The sequence below is a fragment of the Pseudorasbora parva genome, chromosome 16 (genome assembly GCF_024679245.1).
Source record: "Pseudorasbora parva isolate DD20220531a chromosome 16, ASM2467924v1, whole genome shotgun sequence".
NCBI lineage: Eukaryota > Metazoa > Chordata > Actinopteri > Cypriniformes > Gobionidae > Pseudorasbora > Pseudorasbora parva.
In genome coordinates, this window is record NC_090187.1 from 44076990 (window position 1) to 44093805 (window position 16816).

At 35.7% G+C, this 16816-nt stretch overlaps 1 protein-coding gene across 4 annotated transcripts in view; it reads left to right on the forward strand.

Annotated features, from left to right (window-relative positions):
- The window catches only part of LOC137043066 (protein mono-ADP-ribosyltransferase PARP6), a 56757-nt gene that overhangs the window by 14603 nt on the left and 25338 nt on the right, over positions 1-16816 (forward strand). For 3 of the 4 annotated variants that reach the window (XR_010898410.1, XM_067419148.1, XM_067419149.1), the window contains exons 7-14: positions 1490-1584; positions 1709-1769; positions 1847-1937; positions 2015-2081; positions 3928-4077; positions 6409-6559; positions 7199-7330; positions 11962-12057. Coding sequence is in view for 3 of the 4 variants with exons in the window: in XM_067419148.1 (XP_067275249.1) it covers positions 1490-1584; positions 1709-1769; positions 1847-1937; positions 2015-2081; positions 3928-4077; positions 6409-6559; positions 7199-7330; positions 11962-12057 (843 nt within the window). In the remaining variant the exon portion in view is untranslated. The remainder of the gene's footprint in view (positions 1-1489; positions 1585-1708; positions 1770-1846; positions 1938-2014; positions 2082-3927; positions 4078-6408; positions 6560-7198; positions 7331-11961; positions 12058-16816) is intronic. The other variant, XM_067419150.1, reaches the window with a different exon arrangement.

Below are 16816 nucleotides of genomic sequence, written 5' to 3' on the forward strand. Positions count from 1 at the left end.
TTTAATGGCTTTATTTTCATGTGAAAAATAATACACTGCTCAAAAAAAATTAAAGGAACACTTTGAAAACACATCAGATCTCAATGGAGAAAAATATCTTGCTGGATATCTATACTAATATGGACTAGGTATTGTGTTATGAACGAAAGGATGCCACATCGTTTGATGGAAATGAAAATTATTAACTTACAGAGGACTCATTTCAAAGACACCCTGTACACTCCACTGTAGTTTGTATGGCCCCCACATGCTTGTATGCATGCCTGACAATGTCGAGGCACGCTCCTAATGAGACAATGGATGGTGTCTTGGAGTATTTCTTCCCAGATCTGGACCAGTGCATCACTGAGCTCCTGGACAGTCTGAGGTGCAAGCAGGTGACTTCAGATGGACCGAAACACAATGTCCCAGAGGTGCTCTGTTGGATTTACCTTCAATGTAATCAATTCCTTCATCCTCCAGGAACTGCCTGGGTCGGGCATTGTTGTGCACCAGAAGGAACCCAGTACCCACTGCACCAACATAGGGTCTGACAATGGATCTAAGGATTTCAACCCGATACCTAATGGCAGTCAGAGTGCCATTGTCTAGCCTGTAGAGGTCTGTGCATTCCTCCATGGATATGCAGCATAGCGTTCTCTACGACTTATCCAGACCCTTTCTCGACAGGGTCGTGTGCTCAGGCTGAACTTCATTTGTGAAAAGCAAAGGGCACCAGTGGCAAACCTGCCAATTCTGGTGTTCAATGGCAAATTGCAATCGAGTTCCACGGTGCTGGGCAGTGAGCACAGAGCCCACTAGAGGACCCTCAGGACACCCTCATGAAGTCTGTTTCTGATTGTTTGGTCAGAGACATTCACACCAGTGGGCTGCTAGAGGTCATTTTATAGGGCTCTGGCAGTGCTCATCATGTTCCTCCTTGCACAAAGGAGCAGATACCGGTCCTGCTGATGGGCTAAGGACCTTCTACGACCCTATTCAGCCCTCCTAGAGTAACTGTCTTTCTCCTGGAATCTCATCCATGCTCTTGAGACTGTGCTGGGAGACACAGCAAATCTTCTAACACTGGCATGTATTGATAATGCCATTCTGGAGGAGTTTGACTGCCTGTGCAACCTCTGTAGTGTCCAGGTATCCAGTATGACACTGACCCTAGCCAAATGCTAAAACCATTCCTGTTCTGGGGGTCGTCTCATTGTTGCCCATCTAGTGCACCTGTTGTTAGTTTCATTAACACCAAAGCAGCTGAAACTGATTAACAACCCCCTCTGCTACTGAACTGAGCAGATCATTATCCCGGAAGTGTAACTGACTTAATGCTATTCTCTGATTAAAAAGTGTTCCTTTAATTTTTTGAGCAGTGTATATGAAATATTTCCTTCTGGGTTTAAATAATTATGTCAAATAAATCAGTAGCAAATGTGCATCCCTTGTAATAAAAGTGAAGTAAACAAGCAGTGTAATGTGTTATATTACTGTCCACCTGTAGGGGAGCTGCGCTGCTGACCTGTACCGTCACCCACAGCTGGACGCGGACATTGAGGCTGTAAAAGACATCTATACAGACAGCGCTGTGTCCGTCAGGTAAGATGAATCTAATTCACATCCGTGCATTTACACCTGATTCGCATCCATGAATTCACACCTGATTCACATCCATGAATTCACACCTGATTCACATTCATTCTGTGTGTTGCTCTTCCTACAGAGAGTATGGCACGATTGATGATGTGGACATCGACCTCCAAATCAACATCAGCTTCTTGGATGTGAGAACACACACTTTTCCTACTCAACTTTATAAACAGATCTTGAAATGGGAATACAATTATTTGCATGTTTGCAGGAGGAGGTGGCGACCGCGTGGAAGGTGATCCGAACGGAGCCCATTGTCTTACGCCTTCGCTTCTCCCTTTCACAGTACCTGGATGGACCAGGTAAGAGACACACACTTCTGTGCATGTGTGTTTGAGACTGTACTTGCATTACAAACATATTCAATTTACTTCCACAGAACCATCGGTGGAGGTGTTTCAGCCATCTAATAAAGATGGATTCAGTTTGGGCCTTCAGCTAAAGAAGTAAGTCAAGACTGATTACATTTGCATGTGCACCCAATAATGTGTATTGTACTGTATTTATTTTCTAATAAGTAATATATTTACATGACACAAGCAAATGTCTTCACATGCAATTAGCATTATTCAGACTATTCTCTAAGTATTGGGGTTATTTTTACCACTATTATTCACATACCACAATGCACAGCACAAATGATGCACACAGATTTGTTCGTCACTAAAAATCCTCCATTTCAAAGTCTTTCACCATCAATAGGCTATACTTTATTATATTAATGTCATGCACCCAAAAATGCACATGCATGCTTTGTTAAGAGTGGAATAGATGTGATTGAAGTGTTTAAATGCCTGTTTATCACAAATAAAATGGACAAACGTCATGTTTTTTACATAGGGGATAGGGAACAATCAGACAGTGCACTATATAGGGGATAGGGGACGATCAGACAGTGCACTATATAAGGGATAGGGAACAATCAGACAGTGCACTATATAGGGGATAGGGAACAATCAGACAGTGCACTATATAGGGGATAGTGGACGATCAGAGAGTGCACTATATAAGGGATAGGGAACAATCAGACAGTGCCCTATATAGGGGATAGGGGACGATCAGACAGTGCACTATATAGGGGATAGGGAACAATCAGACAGTGCACTATATAGGGGATAGGGGACGATCAGACAGTGCACTATATAGGGGATAGGGAACAATCAGACAGTGCTCTATATAGGGGATAGGGGACGATCAGAGAGTGCACTATATAGGGGATAGGGAACGATCAGACAGTGCACTATATAGGGTATAGGGGATGACCAGACAGTGCACTATATAGGGGATAGGGGACGATCAGACAGTGCACTATATAGGGGATAGGGAACGATCAGACAGTGCACTATATAGGGGATAGGGGACGATCAGACAGTGCACTATATAGGGGATAGGGGACGATCAGACAGTGCACTATATAGGGGATAGGGAACAATCAGACAGTGCACTATATAGGAGATAGGGGACGATCAGACAGTGCACTGTATAGGGGATAGGGAACGATCAGACAGTGCACTATATAGGAGATAGGGAACGATCCGACAGTGCTCTATATAGGGTATAGGGGATGATCAGACAGTGCACTATATAGGGGATAGGGGACGATCAGACAGTGCACTATATAGGGGATAGGGAACAATCAGACAGTGCACTATATAGGGGATAGGGGACGATCAGACAGTGCTCTATATAGGGTATAGGGGATGATCAGACAGTGCACTATATAGGGGATAGGGGACAATCAGACAGTGCACTATATAGGAGATAGGGGACGATCAGACAGTGCACTATATAGGGGATAGGGAACGATCAGACAGTGCACTATATAGGAGATAGGGAACGATCCGACAGTGCTCTATATAGGGTATAGGGGATGATCAGACAGTGCACTATATAGGGGATAGGGGACGATCAGACAGTGCACTATATAGGGGATAGGGGACGATCAGACAGTGCACTATATAGGGGATAGGGGACAATCAGACAGTGCACTATATAGGGGATAGGGGACGATCAGACAGTGCACTATATAGGGGATAGGGGACGATCAGACAGTGCACTATATAGGGGATAGGGGACAATCAGACAGTGCACTATATAGGGGATAGGGGACGATCAGACAGTGCACTATATAGGGGATAGGGAACGATCAGACAGTGCACTATATAGGGGATAGGGGACCATTCAATTGCATTATTTTACATTTACATGTATGCATTTGGTTCTGACTGATTTAGCAGAAACTGTAAAGAAAGAGTCTCAAACGAAGCCTGAAGCTTGTTGTCGTGTGTGTAGGATCCTCAGCACGTTCACGTCCCAGCAGTGGAAGCATCTCAGTAATGAGTTCCTCAAAGCCCAGCAGGAGAAACGCCACAGCTGGTTCAAAGCTGGAGGAACCATTAAGAAGTTTCGTGCAGGATTGAGTATCTTCTCCCCGATCCCCAAGTATGTCCTCAACGTTTGATGTGAAATCCCATGCCATATAAACTAACAATCTGAAACATCATGGTTCATGCAACTGAAATAGAGCGCAACAGTGCGCAACTCCTACTTTTCAGGAGTGGTTATAAAAGTGTTTTTATATACATTAATATTTTTAATGTTTTGAAATAAGTCTCTTATGCTCATCAAGCCTGTATTTATTTGATCAAAAATACAGAAAAAAGTAATATTGTGAAATATTATTGCAATTTAAAATGATAATTTAAAATATAAAATTGTTCCTGACTAAAGCTGCATTCATCATCGTTACTCCAGTTTTGAGTGTCACATGATCCTTCAGAAATCATTCTAATATGATTATTTATTATCAATGTTGGAAACAGTTGTGCAGCTTAATATTCAAATATTAATCACATTATCATTTAGAAATGCTGCTTAATATTTTTTTATAACCTGTGATAATTTTTTTAGGATTCTTTAATGAAAAAACAAAAACAAAGAAGCAGCATTTACTCAAAATATTAATATTTTCTTACAATATAAATCTTTACTATTTCTTTTTATCAATTTAACACGTCTTTGTTAACATAAAAGTATTAATTTCTTTAATAAAAAGAAAGGAAAAAATGACGGATCCCGAACTCTTGAACGGTGGTTACAAAAGATTTTTATTTTAAATAAATGCTGTAATTTTTTTGTACATTTATAAATCAAGGAATCGTAAAACAATTATCACAGGTCATAAAAACATTTCAAACAGCATTTCTGAAGGATCATGTGAAGACTGGAGTAATGATGCTGAAAATTCAGCTTTGATCACAGAAATACATTATAATTTAAAGCATATTAAAAAAGAAAACCATTATTTTAAATTGTAATAATATTTCACAATATTTTTTTTCAGTATCTGTGATGAAATGCATGCAGGCTTGATGAGCATAAGAGACATCTTTCAAAAACATTAAAAATAGCAATATTTCCAAACTTTTGACCGTGTGTGTGTGTGTGTGTGTGTGTGTGTGTGTGTGTGTGTGTGTGTGTGTGTGTGTGTAAAAATCTAAAACTCCTTTCATAAAGAAAGTTTTGCCACAAATCTCATTTTGCAAACTTAAAATGGTCACTTTTGTTTATTTTAATGCTCACCTAAACACTGTGCAATAACCTACTCACATATAAAATATATTAATGTTGCGTTCACGTCATGACGAGATTACCGTAATAATTCACAAAATGGCAGTTAATTATTCCTAATTTATTTATTGCATATATATATATATATATATATATATATATATATATATATATATATATATATATATATATATATATATATATATATATATACGCACAAATCAGGGGCCACATGGGATAACAAATTAAATATTTAATCTATTTAGTTTATTTTAAAATACATTTTTATGGTTTAATTATTAACTTTTCGTCAATTTACGAGCCACCTGTAGTGCCTTTAAACCCTGAAGTAATGTGTAATTTGAAACCTAATTTTTTTTCTTTCTCTTTTGTATTTCTATGTCACGACAGTACAAGATTATCCTGTTCAAATCATGTGATAAATAAGTTAAGACTAAAAGTAAGGTCAAAAGTAATCTTGATTATATGACCTAAACATGTAATGGGTTATGTTACTAACTACAGTTTTCATCATGTAATTTGTATTCAGTAATAGACTACAAATATTAAGCACTGCTAATCGTCCCAAAATTGATAAATGTGGGTCTGTTGCAGATGACAACACTGCAAAAAATGCTCTTCTTACTTAGTCATTTTGTCTTGTTTCCAGTCTAAATATCTAACATTTCTTAAATCAAGATGCATTTACTAGATCAGTAAAATGACATAAGATATATTTTTTGTTTTTGTTTATAAAAATAAAAGCAAAATTAAGTGAGTTTTTGCTTGAAACAGACAAAATGATCTGCCAATGGGGTGAGAAAAATAATCTTGTCTCTTGTTTTCATCCCAAACAGAAATAAGATTATTTTTCTCACCCCATTGGCAGATCATTTTGCCTGTTTTAAGCAAAAACTCATTCTGATTTTATTTTCAACAAAACAAGAAAAAATATCTTATGTAATTTTACTGATCTAGTAAATGCATCTTGGAAACAAGAAAAAAATACTAAATAAGAAGAGCATTTTTTGCAGTGAATAAAATACTCTATGCTCTTGAAATGAGCACACCAGCTGGCACTAAAATGGCATATCAACCAGAAATATGCGTTTTCTAGTCAGAAATCATGCTTAGGGTGATTCTAAGGTGACGTGAGTGCAGCATGAACTCATCCGCTGGCTGTGGCGTCCATCTTGGCTCCAGGTCTCCCAGTTTCCCCCTGATCCAGGACACGGTGTTGAAAGGCAAACTGAGCGTGCCGGAGCTCCGAGTCACGCGGCTCATGAACCGTTCCATCTCCTGTACCATGAAGAACCCCAAAGGCGAGCTTTTCAGCTATCCTCCGAACAGCCAGGTCAGCATCCCGTCTTTTCCCAGACTGCACGCTTTCCTTTCGAATCACTCTCTTTCCCGCTTCTCCACTGCAAAAAATGCTTTTCTTTCTTAGTATTTTTATCTTGTTTCTAGTCAAAATATCTACAAATTCTTACGTTAAGAAACATTTACTAGACATGTATAAATGACTGTCTTGTTTTGGGAAAATAACTCAAAATGAAGAGAGTTTTTGCTTAAAATAAGATAAATAATCTGCCAATGGGGTGAGAAAAATAATCTTGTTTTCTGTTTGAATTAAGATTATTTTTCTCACCCCATTGGCAGATTATTTATCTTATTTAACCAAAAACTAATTTTTTCCCAAAACAAGACAATTACGTCTAGTAAATACTTCTTGTTTAAGGAATTTTTAGATTTTTAGACTAGAAACAAGACAAAAATACTAAGTAAGAAAAGCATTTTTTGCAGTGTCCATACCCGTGACCCCTCAGGGACTCATTAGGGACTCCACGTGACAGATAAAACATGGCTCCAGATTCCTCTCGTAGGACCAGTCCCCCATCCCAAAATCCCCAGCCTCTTTGCCCTTCGACTCCCCCTCGCTAACACGGCTGGCTGGCACCTTTCCCATAATGCTTTGTCTCCGTTAACCCATCAGACTGTGGCTGTCCCGGCGGGCAGGGCCCCTGCGCAGATTACGACCCGCCAGCTGATTGAGTTGTTTTTCTCATCCCAGGCGGGCGGCCATTGCAAGAACATCCCCACCCTGGAGTACGGCTTCCTCGTGCAGGTACCGTCACACCACAGCCTCAGCATGACTTCATTTCCCATCATGCCCGGCGTGCATCCAAACATTACATTTGTGCATGTCAAGTACAGCTTCTAAGTGAATGTCTACACTGCAAAAAATGATTTTCTTACTTAGTATATAGTCAAAATATCAAAAAATTCTTACATTAAGAAACATTTACTAGACAAGCAAAAGTAATTGTCTTGTTTTGGGGAAAATAACTCAAAATGAAGAGAGTTTTTGCTTAAAATAAGATAAATAATCTGCCAATGGGGTGAGGAAAATAATCTTATTTTCTGTTTTAAGATTATTTATCTTATTTTAAGCAAAAACTCTCTTCATTTTGAGTTCCCCCCCCCCCAAAAAAAACAAGACAATTACTTTTGTTTGTCTAGTAAATACTTCTTGTTTTAAGAATTGTTAGATCTTAGACTAGAAACAAGACAAAAATACTAAGTAAAAAAAGTATTTTTTGCAGTGTAAGTAAGTCATGGCAATCTCAAACAAGGTCATATGCATGATGATGCAGAGGATTAGAGGACATGCAGAAAACCACAGCTTTTTTTTGAAATGTAAAAATAAAAAAATGTACAGAGCCTGGTACATGACGTGCTGACAACGATTTAGTGAAACGAGGCAACAAATTATTATATTGCGCACATGATTTAGTGAAACAAGGGAACAAATTATTATATTGCGCACATGATTTAGTGAAACAATGGAACAAATTATTATATTGTGCACACGATTTAGTGAAACAATGGAACAAATTATTATATTGTGCACACGATTTAGTGAAACAATGGAACAAATTATTATATTGTGCACACGATTTAGTGAAACAATGGAACAAATTATTATATTGTGCACATGATTTAGTGAAACAAGGGAACAAATTATTATATTGCGCACATGATTTAGTGAAACAAGGGAACAAATTATTATATTGTGCACATGATTTAGTGAAACGAGGCAACAAATTATTATATTGTGCACATGATTTAGTGAAACAATGGAACAAATTATTATATTGTGCACACGATTTAGTGAAACGAATGAAGAAATTATTATATTGCGCACATGATTTAGTGAAACAAGGGAACAAATTATTATATTGTGCACATGATTTAGTGAAACAAATGAAGAAATTATTATATTGTGCACATGATTTAGTGAAACGAATGAAGAAATTATTATATTGCGCACATGATTTAGTGAAACGAATGAAGAAATTATTTTATTGTGCACATGATTTAGTGAAACGAATGAATAAATTATTATATTGTGCACATGATTTAGTGAAACAAGGGAATAAATTATTATATTGCGCACATGATTTAGTGAAACGATGGAACAAATTATTATATTGCGCACATGATTTAGTGAAACAAGGGAACAAATTATTATATTGCACACATGATTTAGTGAAACGATGGAACAAATTATTATATTGAGCACATGATTTAGTGAAACGATGGAACAAATTATTATATTGCGCATATTATTTAGTGAAACAATGGAACAAATTATTATATTGTGCACACGATTTAGTGAAACGAATGAAGAAATTATTATATTGCGCACATGATTTAGTGAAACAAGGGAACAAATTATTATATTGTGCACATGATTTAGTGAAACAAATGAAGAAATTATTATATTGCGCACATGATTTAGTGAAACAATGGAACAAATTATTATATTGTGCACACGATTTAGTGAAACGAATGAAGAAATTATTATATTGCGCACATGATTTAGTGAAACAAGGGAACAAATTATTATATTGTGCACATGATTTAGTGAAACAAATGAAGAAATTATTATATTGTGCACATGATTTAGTGAAACGAATGAAGAAATTATTATATTGCGCACATGATTTAGTGAAACGAATGAAGAAATTATTTTATTGTGCACATGATTTAGTGAAACGAATGAATAAATTATTATATTGTGCACATGATTTAGTGAAACAAGGGAATAAATTATTATATTGCGCACATGATTTAGTGAAACGATGGAACAAATTATTATATTGCGCACATGATTTAGTGAAACAAGGGAACAAATTATTATATTGCACACATGATTTAGTGAAACGATGGAACAAATTATTATATTGAGCACATGATTTAGTGAAACGATGGAACAAATTATTATATTGCGCATATTATTTAGTGAAACAATGGAACAAATTATTATATTGTGCATATTATTTAGTGAAACAATGGAACAAATTATTATATTGCGCACATGATTTAGTAAAACAAGGGAACAAATTATTAAATTGCGCACATGATTTAGTGAAACAATGGAACAAATTATTATATTGTGCACGTTTTAGTGAAACAATGGAACAAATTATCATATTGTGCAAGCTATTTATAAAAATGAGGGAACAAATTAGTAAACCATACTGTTTTTAAACCATAAGTCTTGGGAACAAATTGTTAATTTGTGGTCACGATATACATATTTTTCCCATATCATGCGCAGGCTCCATAAAAAGAAAATATTAATATTTCCACAAAAAATGTTCCACTAAATTATTGACAATAAATTGAAAATGATGTAACCAACTCAAATGTGCTTTACTATTCAAAAGTTAATCTGGAATCATTTTTATTAGGTTTACCTCTTATACTTAATAATAATAATAATAATAAATTTTATTTATAATGCACTTTATATTAAACAAAATCTCAAAGTGCTAATTTTATACTTGTGTTTATCTCAAGACATTTTCAGGTTTTCATTCTTAAATCTCTTAAAGAGATACTTCACCCAAAAATAAAAATTCTCTCATCATTTACTTACCCTCATGCCATCAGCAATATATATATAACTGTCTTTCTTCAGATGAGCAAAAATCTTCATCTGAAGAAAGACACGTTTGGTTGAACTATCTCTTTAAATCTCTTAGTATTTTGCTTTAAACTGCAGTTATTAGTTCATAAGGAACATGGTGGAGTGATGTGCAACTGTAATGTTTCTAATGAACCTGGGGCTACTGTAGTTCCTAGCCGGTCTGTTAATACAGCAATAAGGTTCAAGAGTTCATGCTTTAGAGAGAAGAGTAGTACGGATAAAGCATGTGTCGGTAGCTTTCACAATATAGCATTATATAACAGGAACCGTATTGCTTAAATAACAGCACAGCTACATTTAGGAAACATTCCCATTCATTCAAATGTGATTTTGTGAAAGCTTGATGAGCCTGGGGTCGATAAGATTTTTATTTTATTTTTTTGTTTTAAAGAAATTGATTCTTTTATTCAGCTTTGATAATAATCATATATGTTTGTTGAGCATCAAATCATCATATAATGATTTCTGAAGGGTCATGTGACACTGAAGACTGGAGTAATGATGCTGAAAATTCAGGAATAAATTACACTTTACTTTATACACTGCAAAAAATGCTCTTCTTACATAGTCATTTTGTCTTGTTTCTAGTCTAAATATCTAACAATTATTAAATCAAGATGCATTTACTAGATCAGTAAAACGACATAAGATATTTTTGTTTTGTTTTGTTGAAAATAAAATCAAAATGAAGTGAGTTTTTGCTTAAAACAGGCAAAATGATCTGCCAATGGGGTGAAAAAAATCTTATTTCTGATTGGGACGGAAACAAGAAATAAGATTATATTTCTCACCCCATTGGCAGATCATTTTGCCTGTTTGAAGCAAAAACTCACTTCATTTTTATATTTTTCACCAGAAAACAAGAAAAAAATATCTTATGTAATTAAACTTATCTAGTAAATGTATCTTGATTTAAGAATTTTTAGACATTTGGATTGGAAACAAGAAAAACATACTAAATAAGAAGAACATTTTTTGCATTGTGTTCACATTGTAATAATATATCAAAATTTTTAACGTATTGTTGATCAAATTAAAGCAGAAGAGAGAAATCTTACCAACCCCAAACTTTTGAACAGTGTGTGTGTGTGTTTTGTGTATTTTAGCACAACTGGAAAACTGGATTGACCAATCTGAACAATAATTAACAAGAAACAAGGAATATATCAAACGATTCAACAATGCATAAAAATGTGTCCTAATGCACTGCAAAAATACTTTTCTTACTCAGTATTTTTGTCTTGTTTCTAGTCCAAACATCTAAAAATTCTTAAAACAAGAAGTATTTACTAGACAAGCAAAAGTAATTTTGTTTTGGGAAAAAATAACTCAAAATGAAGAGAGTTTTTGCTTAAAATAAGATAAATAATCTGCCAATGGGGTGAGAAAGATAATCTTAATTCAACAGAAAACAAGATTATTTATCTCACCCCATTGGCAGATTATTTATCTTATTTTAAGCAAAAACTCTCTTCATTTTGAGTTATTTTTCCCAAAACAAGACAGTCATTTTTACTTATCTAAAAATTCATTCATTAAGAAACATTTATAAGACGTTTGGACTAGAAACAAGACAAAAATACTAAGTAAGAAAAGCATTTTTTGCAGTGTGCAGTTTCCAGTTTGTCCTTTCCGCTCATAACTCCGCATCAAGCTATATTTCAGACTCATGTTGTGCTCCATTTCCTGCGCTCCTCTGACAGTGGCTCACATCAGCTCGGCTCGTCTTCTGATGATCTCCTCTGTCTTTTCTCTGTAAGATAATGAAATACTCTGAGCAGCGGATCCCCACTCTGAACGAGTATTGTGTGGTTTGTGACGAGCAGCACGTCTTTCAGAACGGATCCATGCTGAAGGTGAGCGTTAGAGATGCAAACAAATGACCTTCTTCCTCAGTGTGCGTTTTCCTGAACAAACATCGAAACATTCTTCGATCAAGATGCGTTTACTTGAGAAGCAAGTCTTGTTCTAGGAAAAAAAGAGACAAAAAAAAAACAAGAAAAAACATCTGCCAGTGAGGTACACTGTAAAAACAATTTGTTGGTTTAACTTAAAAAAGTAAGTAACCTGTTTGCCTTAAAATTTTGAGTTTATTGAAATTAAAAATTTGAGTTGATACAATGAAGGAAATTTGTTTAATAAATAGAAACTCAAAATATTATTGTATCTAAACCACATAAAACATTTGATAAATCATGAAAATAGCACTATTTGGCATGTTTCACTGCGTCATCACAAATAAAACACACACAATTACCCAATATGCTTACAAAATCTTTTAATAATATTTTAATAAAGGTTGTCGAATCTCCAAAAATGTTAATTGTATTAAATTACATTTTTTATTTCAATGAACTCAAAATTTTAAGGCAACCAGGTAACTTTATTTCTAAATAATTTTTTACAGTGTAGGAAAAGTATGGAAGCTTGTTTCTGATGGAACAATGGAACAAAATATTATATTGTGCACATTATTTAGTGAAACAATGGAACAAATTATTATATTGTGCACATTATTTAGTGAAACAATGGAACAAATTATTATATTGTGCATATTTTAGTAAAATGAGTGAACTAAATATTATATTGTGCACATGATTTAGTAAAGCGAGAAAACAAATTAGAAAAGAAGAAACCACAAGAAACAACATCTGTCAGTGGGGTAGGTAAAGTGGGGAAGCTTCTTTCTGCCACTGGATTAAAAAAAGGTATTGCAACTTTTTATCTCGCAGTTCTGATTTTTTCTCAGATTTGTATAATATAAACTCACAATTGCGAGTTATAAAGTCAGAATTGCATATGCATATGAACCTTGCAATACTTTTTCACTCTCTCCTTATCAATGTGCATCTAATTCTAATTTTCTTATATCTAATATTGACAGTATACATCAAGAATTACTCTATTCAGACTTAAAGGAACACTCTTCTTTTTTTTTTTTAAATAGGCTCATTTTCTGTCTCCCCTAGAGTTAACCAGTTGAGTTTTACCGTTGTCAGATCCATTCAGCCGATCTCCGGGTCTGGCTGTAGCACTTTTAGCATAGCTTAGCATAGATCATTGAATCTAAATAGACCATTAGCATCTCGCTCAAAAATGACCAAAGAGTTTCGATATTTTTCCTATTTAAAACTTGAGTCTTCTGTAGTTACATTGTGTACTAAGACAGACGGAAAATGAAAAGTTGTGCTTTTCTAGACCGATATGGCTAGGACTCAACTTGAATCACATCTGCAAAGTAATGACATCTATGAGCACTTTCATCCTGGCTTTAGATCCAAACATAGCACAGACACAGCTCCTGTTCAGGTGACAAATGAGCTTCTCTTGGCTGCTGATTCTGCTTTTCTTTTAGATATTAGTCTCTGATACCTTTAGTCGCTCAGTTCTACGGGAACGATTAGCTTGCATTGGAGCAGCTGATAATGGTTTACATCTTATCTAAGTGACAGGATGTGTGTATGAGTTAGCTCATTCAGAGCCTGTCTCATTCACTCATGGCGTTCCACAGGGGTCCGTGTTGGGTCCGCTTTTATTTCATTTTTATTCTACCTCTTGGTCATATTTTTCACTCTTATGGCATTCATTTTCATTTTTATGCTGATGAAACACAAGTGTCTACAAGGCCTCACGTCCAATCTTACTAAATGCTTGCAGGATGTTAACATCTGGATGACTAATAATGTTTTAAAGTTAAACACCAATTAAACTGAAGCTAGATATGTTTAATTCACAGCTCAATCCTTCATTTTGTCTATTGATAACTGTCTGGTTAACTTTTACTCTCAAGTGAAAAGTCTTGGGGTTATACTTGATTGTTTGCTTTCTTTTGGTCCACATATTAATAATATTTCACATACTGCATTTTTTTCATTTACGTAATATTGCTAGACTGCATTCTTCCATTTCTCAACACCGCACTGAAGTACTTATTCAGGCCTTGATTATGTCTCTGATTGATTATTGTAATTTTCTTTTACTTGGTATTCCTGAAAAACAACTTGACAGTTAATTCAGAATTCAGCAGTCAGGATTGTTACCCACTCACGTACCTCACGTATCATATTACTCCTATTCTTTTTCAACTGCACTGGCTTCCTGTCCGTTACTTCTTACTTATAAAGCTCTCCATAATTTGCCACCTTATTGCCTTTCAGACCTTCTTCATTTGTATATTCCTGTATGTTCACTGAGATCGTCTTCGGCAGACTTCAGGATGAGTTCTTTCGGTGGCAGGGCTTTTAGTTTTGCAGCTCCGAAGTTATGGAATTCTTTACCACTGCACATCCCTCAGCTGGATTCACTTTCCCAATTTGAAGTTCAGATAAAAACATATCTGTTTAAAGTCGGAATTGCGAGATGTAAAGTCGGAATTGCGAGATGTAAATTCAGAATTGCGAGATGTAAATTCGGAATTGTGAGATGTAAAGTCAGAATTGTGAGATATAAAGTCAGAATTGTGAGATGTAAAGTCGGAATTGTGAGATGTAAAGTCAGAATTGTGAGATGTTAAGTCGGAATTGTGAGATGTAAAGTCAGAATTGTGAGATGTAAAGTCGGAATTGTGAGATGTAAAGTCAGAATTGTGAGATGTAAAGTCGGAATTGTGAGATGTAAAGTTGGAATTGTGAGATGTAAAGTCAGAATTGTGAGATGTAAAGTCGGAATTGCGAGATGTAAAGTCGGAATTGCGAGATGTAAAGTCGGAATTGCGAGATGTAAAGTCGGAATTGTGAGATGTAAAGTCGGAATTGTGAGATGTAAAGTCGGAATTGTGAGATGTAAAGTCGGAATTGTGAGATGTAAAGTCAGAATTGCGTGACGTAAAGTCGGAATAGTGTGACGTAAAGTCAGAATTGTGAGACGTAAAGTCGGAATTGTGAGACGTAAAGTCGGAATAGTGTGACGTAAAGTCAGAATTGTGAGACGTAAAGTCGGAATTGTGAGACGTAAAGTCAGAATTGTGAGACGTAAAGTCAGAATTGTGAGATGTAAAGTCGGAATTGCGTGACGTAAAGTCAGAATTGTGAGATGTAAAGTCGGAATTGCGTGACGTAAAGTCAGAATTGTGAGATGTAAAGTCGGAATTGTGAGATGTAAAGTCGGAATTGTGAGATGTAAAGTCAGAATTGTGAGATGTAAATTCGGAATTGTGAGATGTAAAGTCAGGATTGTGAGATGTAAAGTCGGAATTGTAAGATGTAAAGTCGGAATTGTGAGATGTAAAGTCGGAATTGCGTGACGTAAAGTCAGAATTGTGAGATGTAAAGTCGGAATTGCATGACGTAAAGTCAGAATTGTGAGATGTAAAGTCGGAATTGTGAGATGTAAATTCGGTATTGCGTGACGTAAAGTCAGAATTGTGAGATGTAAAGTCGGAATTGCGTCACGTAAAGTCAGAATTGTGAGATGTAAAGTCGGAATTGCGTGACGTAAAGTCAGAATTGTGAGATGTAAAGTCGGAATTGCGTCACGTAAAGTCAGAATTGTGAGATGTAAAGTCGGAATTGCGTGACGTAAAGTCAGAATTGTGAGATGTAAAGTCGGAATTGTGAGATGTAAAGTCGGAATTGTGAGATGTAAAGTCAGAATTGTGAGATGTAAATTCGGAATTGTGAGATGTAAAGTCAGAATTGTGAGATGTAAAGTCGGAATTGTGAGATATAAAGTCGGAATTGTGAGATGTAAAGTCAGAATTGTGAGATGTAAATTCGGAATTGTGAGATGTAAAGTTGGAATTGTAAGATGTAAAGTCGGAATTGTGAGATGTAAAGTCGGAATTGTGAGATGTAAAGTCGGAATTGCGTGACGTAAAGTCAGAATTGTGAGATGTAAAGTCAGAATTGCGTGACGTAAAGTCAGAATTGTGAGATGTAAAGTCAGAATTGTGAGATGTAAAGTCAGAATTGCAAGATGTAAAGTCGGAATTGTGAGATGTAAAGTCGGAATTGTGAGATGTAAAGTCGGAATTGTGAGATATAAAGTCGGAATTGTGAGATGTAAAGTCAGAATTGTGAGATGTTAATTCGGAATTGTGAGATGTAAAGTCGGAATTGTGAGATGTAAAGTCAGAATTGTGAGATGTTAATTCGGAATTGTGAGATGTAAAGTCGGAATTGTGAGATGTAAAGTCGGAATTGTGAGATATAAAGTCAGAATTGTGAGATGTAAATTCGGAATTGTGAGATGTAAAGTCGGAAGTTGTGAGATGTAAAGTCGGAATTGCGTGACGTAAAGTCAGAATTGTGAGATGTAAAGTCGGAATTGCATGACGTAAAGTCAGAATTGTGAGATGTAAAGTCGGAATTGTGAGATGTAAAGTTTACCGCTGAAACTGCTGAAATCATGTGACTTTGGCGATCCGAATCATGAATCGATTCGCTGATTCATAACGGTTCAAAGCTTTTTGAAATCAGCCCACCGCTATAGAAGTCGTTATTTAGTTTTTTTTGTGCACAAAAACTATTCTCGTATCTTCATAAATGATTGTAGAGCCGCTGTAGTGAGATGGGCTTTGTAACGACGTCTTTAGTGCCTTTATGGGTCTTGAGAGAGGAAATGACATTGGTGTCAATGAAGGCCTTTCTGAGCCATCGGATTTCAACACTAATATCT